The sequence below is a fragment of the Drosophila ananassae genome (genome assembly GCF_017639315.1).
Source record: "Drosophila ananassae strain 14024-0371.13 chromosome Y unlocalized genomic scaffold, ASM1763931v2 tig00000180, whole genome shotgun sequence".
NCBI lineage: Eukaryota > Metazoa > Arthropoda > Insecta > Diptera > Drosophilidae > Drosophila > Drosophila ananassae.
Window position 1 is genome coordinate 44,272 of NW_025319094.1, and position 4,748 is coordinate 49,019.

The 4,748-nt window shown below is 42.5% G+C and overlaps 1 protein-coding gene across 1 annotated transcript; it reads right to left on the reverse strand.

Moving 5' to 3' along the window:
* Positions 1-4,502, reverse strand: LOC123258255. The gene is made up of 3 exons (XM_044718127.1): positions 4,468-4,502; positions 2,319-3,358; positions 1-2,201 (listed from the first exon to the last, which is right to left on the reverse strand). The coding sequence occupies exons 1-3, from the start codon at positions 4,500-4,502 to the stop codon at positions 1-3; spliced, it is 3,276 nt and encodes a 1,091-aa protein (XP_044574062.1).
* Between the last annotated feature and the right edge of the window lie 246 nt (positions 4,503-4,748).

The following is a 4,748-nucleotide window of genomic DNA, read 5'->3' on the forward strand; positions in this document are numbered from 1 at the left end:
CTAGGTTTCGATAGTTCCTAAACATCCCTGGCCACCCTGAAACACGGTTTCTGAACTGGGTAGTTTCGCAATTTTAGTTATTGGCCGGGTCACTTCTCCTGCTGCCATCTTGATCCTGACTGCTCGAACCATATTGTCCTTTCCTTGGAAAGTGTCGATCACCTTCGCTAAATGCCATGATGCTGGTGGTGTGTTGGACTCCTTGACGAGCACAACGCTGCCGATCAAAATGTTAGGGGTTGTCGTGGTCCACTTAGGACGTTGCTGTAGACTTGTCAGATACTCCTGAAGCCATTGTTTCCAGAAGCCTTGATACATGGATTGGATACTCTGCCAGTATCCCAGTCGGCCCACAGGAATGTGGCCAAGATCTGCCTCCGGTATTGTCGTGAATGGTCTTCCGATGAGAAAATGGGCTGGTGATAGATAGGTGTCATCTGTATCTGAGGTGTAGCATAGGGGTCGTGAGTTCACGACAGCGCTAATTTGCGCAAGAAAGGTGCGCATTTGTTCATATGTCAGGGTGGTGTTTCCAATGACTCGTCGAAGATGCAGTTTTACGCATCGAACTGCAGATTCACACTTTCCTCCCCAATGCGGAGCACGTGGTGGGATGAATGTCCATTGAATCCCTTCGTCTGCAAGGGTGTTCACGATTTGATCTTTGTGTTGAGACGAACTTAAGAGTTGCTGCATTTCATCGAGGGATCGCTTCGCTCCGATGAAATTTGTACCATTGTCGCTGTACATTCGGTTGCATTTGCCTCGTATCGAGAAAAATCGTCGCAACGCCGCCAGAAATGTTTCCGTGGATAAGTCCGTGGCGAGTTCAAGATGGATCGCCGAAGTGACAATACAAACGAATAGGCATATGTAGCCCTTGCTGATGCGTGGTTTACGCACCTTTGCGTCCTTTAGAAGAATGGGTCCTGCATAGTCACATCCGGTGTTTACGAACGGAAGTGCTTGCGTGATACGTACGCTCGGTAAATCTGCCATACGTTGATGCATTGTGTTGTACCTTTGCCGAAAGCAAGCCAGGCAGTTGTGTGTAATTTTGCGTATTAAATTTCGTGCACCGAAAATCCAATACCTTTGTCGAACAATGACGAAGAGAGATGAGACTCCAGGATGCAAATTAAAACGATGCTCATGTTCAATGATCAAATATGTGATCCGATGATTCTTTGGAAGCAAAATAGGATGCTTCGCCTCTGCTGACAACTGTGAATGTTGGATTCGTCCACCCACTCTTAGCAGGTTGTCCTTGTCGATGATTGGTGAGAGCTTGACCAATTGAGATTGGTTCCCTAGAGCCTTGTTTGCGCGTAGCAACTGGAACTCCTGTTGAAAACCAGCTTGAGCGTGTTGCAGCCATCGAATCCTTGCTGCCTTGATCTCATCGAACGATAGAGAGTTCGATGTTTGTTTCGAAGATGGGTGCTTCATGCGATGAATGAAGCGCAAAACGTAAGCAAGTGTGTGTATAAGCTTCAGCCAAGATGAGTTGCGATTGAGAAGCTTATCCCATGGGTTGTCCGTCGTGACAGTCGTCTGCGCAGCTAGGCAGTTACTTTTGACTTCGCCTTGTATGCGTTTGTCTGAAAGAGAAGTACAGTTGTGAGTATTATTCAATTTCACCAAGAATTGATCCTTGTCCCTCAGCCATGAAGGACCCTTCCACCATAATTGGAAGTCAATGAGCTCGGATACTCCCAAGCCACGGGATGCGCAATCCGCTGGGTTCGATTTTGAGTCTACATGCCGCCATGCATGCTTCGGAATGGTTTCGAGGATTTCTGAAGTGCGGTTCCCAACAAACGTCTTGAGTTGGGCTGGTAAATACGATAACCATGATAGGACTATCGTCGAATCACTCCATGCGTAGATCGTTACGTCGTTGTTCATTAGTCCAGCTTTTATGGATTGCAGAAGTTGACTCAGCAGAAGTGCGCCACATAGTTCCAAGCGAGGCAAAGACTGCTGCTTCAAAGGTGCCACTCTTGTTTTTGCTGCAAGTATGGCGACCGAAATGGTTCCATCGTCGTTAACCAGTCGGCTGTATACCACCGCTGAGTACGCCTTGGTGGATGCATCTGAAAATCCGTGCAATTCGATTTTCTGTGTGTCGCTTTTAACTAAGCGTGGTATCTGGAGCTTGTGAAGGTTGTCCAGATCAGCTCGCCATTTGAGCCAGTTGTCTGCTAGTTTGCTCGGTAGTTCGTCGTCCCAATTCAAATTCAACAGCCAGAGTTTTTGAAATAGTATTTTGAATTGAACTACGATTGGTGCTAATAGACCGAGAGGGTCGAATATACGTGAGACATCCGACAACACTTGCCTCTTGGTGCAGCGAGGGTCTTTCGATAGGTTTACATTGTACGACAATGTGTCCTCTCCAGGGTGCCAATGCAGCCCTAGCACTTTGACTGGTGATTGTGAGGAATCCGTGTTATCCTTTGGTTTGATGCGTTTGGTATTCGATACCCACTTCCCGAGCTCCAGGTTAGCACAGGACATCAGTTGGACCAGTTCGTCCCTGTTGCGTAGCAGCTCATCCTCACTATTTGCTCCAGTGAGAACGTCGTCGACATAGAAGTCCTCCAACACGATTTTTGCTGCGTTCGGAAACTCGTGCTTATGGTCAGCAGCGAGTTGCTCTACCACTCTGACTGCTAGAAATGGTGCGCATGATGTTCCATACGTCACCGTGCATAGTTGAAAGTGCTTGATAGGATCTGACGGATCCTCTCTCCATACGATTCTCTGATAGTCTCTATGTTTTTCGCTCACCCAGATTTGACGGAACATCTTGACTATATCCGCTGAAAAGACGTATTTGTACATACGGAATCGCAAGCACACAGCAAACAGGTCTCGCTGAATACTCGGTCCGATCGAGAGCGTGTCGTTTAATGCCATGCCTTTGGCGTCTTGATATGAGCCGTCGAAAACCACTCTAAGTTTCCGACCCAATACGGGATGATGTGGCAAGTAGAAATTCCTACCCTTAGGAATTTCGAGCGGTGAGATTTCTCGCATATGTCCTAGCTCCTGGTATTCCCTCATGAATTTCACGTAGTCGTTACGTAATTGTTGATTTTGTGCCAAACGTCGTTCAACTGATTTGAACCTCTGCAGCGCTCCTTGAAGTGTATCTGCGAATTGTGTTTCGGATACTTTAAACGGAAGTTCCACGATGTACTTGCCTTGTTCGTCTCGAGTGTGTGTTGCACGAAAGTGTTTCTCCACCTCCTCATCTTCAGGTTGGACTTCTGCTTTGCGTTGTATGCTCTCTAGTTCCCAGAACCTTCTGAGATAAGCATCGATGTCTATTGTCGTTGTAAGTGCCGTAGCGCTGCATGCAGCAGTGATGAAAGCAGTGATGTAATTACCCATCCGAAAATTGATGATATAGCCATGAGCTTTCCTTTGTTGTCGTGTAACCTCCTGCCTAGCTGTATCCAGCTACTGCATAATGTACTAGGTACTCGCAACGGGACTTTTTTTGCTAATACCAGTACATAAGGTTACTTTAAGATTAATCAAAGAGTCCCTACTGTAGCTAACTGTCCACTCGATCATGGAGAAGCAAAACTCAAAAAGAAAAAAAAAATTACCTAAGAACACTCGGGTTCATTGACCCCGAGGAGATAAACGGAATGATGGCATATTTGCAGGTGGGATGAAGAAAACAAAAAAAAAAGGAGGAAGTGTATGTGCCGACACAGCTGTTAAACGTCGGACACTGTTTCTTTACCCACCCTACCTTGGTCTTAAGAACTTTATTTTTTTAAGACCCCAATGATTACACCTACTCACATTCCCAGGTCACAGAAATAATAACTATTCACTCATAATTTGATGGTAAATTACTATATATTAAAAAAAAAACATAATTTTTCTTCATTTCTTAAATTTAACAATTATAGGCGAATATCCTATATATATATAATTCAAAATACTCTTGACCTAACTCATTATAAAAAAAATACAATTCAACAACAATGCATGAACGTTAGATTTTAGACCGAGCTTAGAACGGGGCGATCAACAAAATCAAAACAAACCAGCCTTGCGGTCTGGCAGCTGATCTGCTGGGCAGATATGTAGTTTTTTTTTTTTTTAAATGCACGGCAACATAGCAGTTGATTTTACTCTTAGAATTAAATTGAATTTTTACTCTTTAAATGGAATTTATTTTTCTCTTTATAATTTTAAGTTTTAAGCTTTAGCATATTTGCATTGATTTTACTCTTTATAATTTTAAGTTGTAGGCTTTAGCATATTAATCTTTTAGATTTTTCTTGATTTGACTCTTTATAATTTGTTTTCTTTTTATTTATTTATTTATTTTTTTCGTCATTTAACTTTTCAAAATTTCAACTAAAAATCTTTTAAGAATTTTAACCCCGATTAAATTTTTCTTTGTTTTTAGATATTGGTTTTTGTTTGGTTTTCACTCACCCCATTTTTTTGGGATCCTCGATGAAGGCCTTCATTTTGGAGTCGGGTAGATAAGCTGTTTAGTTTAGATAGAGGTTAAAGTTCTTACAACTAAGTTACAAATACATGAATATGCTGCAAGCCGTTCCTTAATTACATTATTATTTTTTTTTTTTGTGTTTCTGCAAGCTAAATTAACATTTCAATGGTTGGGTTATTTTTAATTATAATAAGTTTACAATTAGACTTAGGTATTTAATTTATTACTTCATTATTTTAATTTTATCGAGGTGACTGCATTT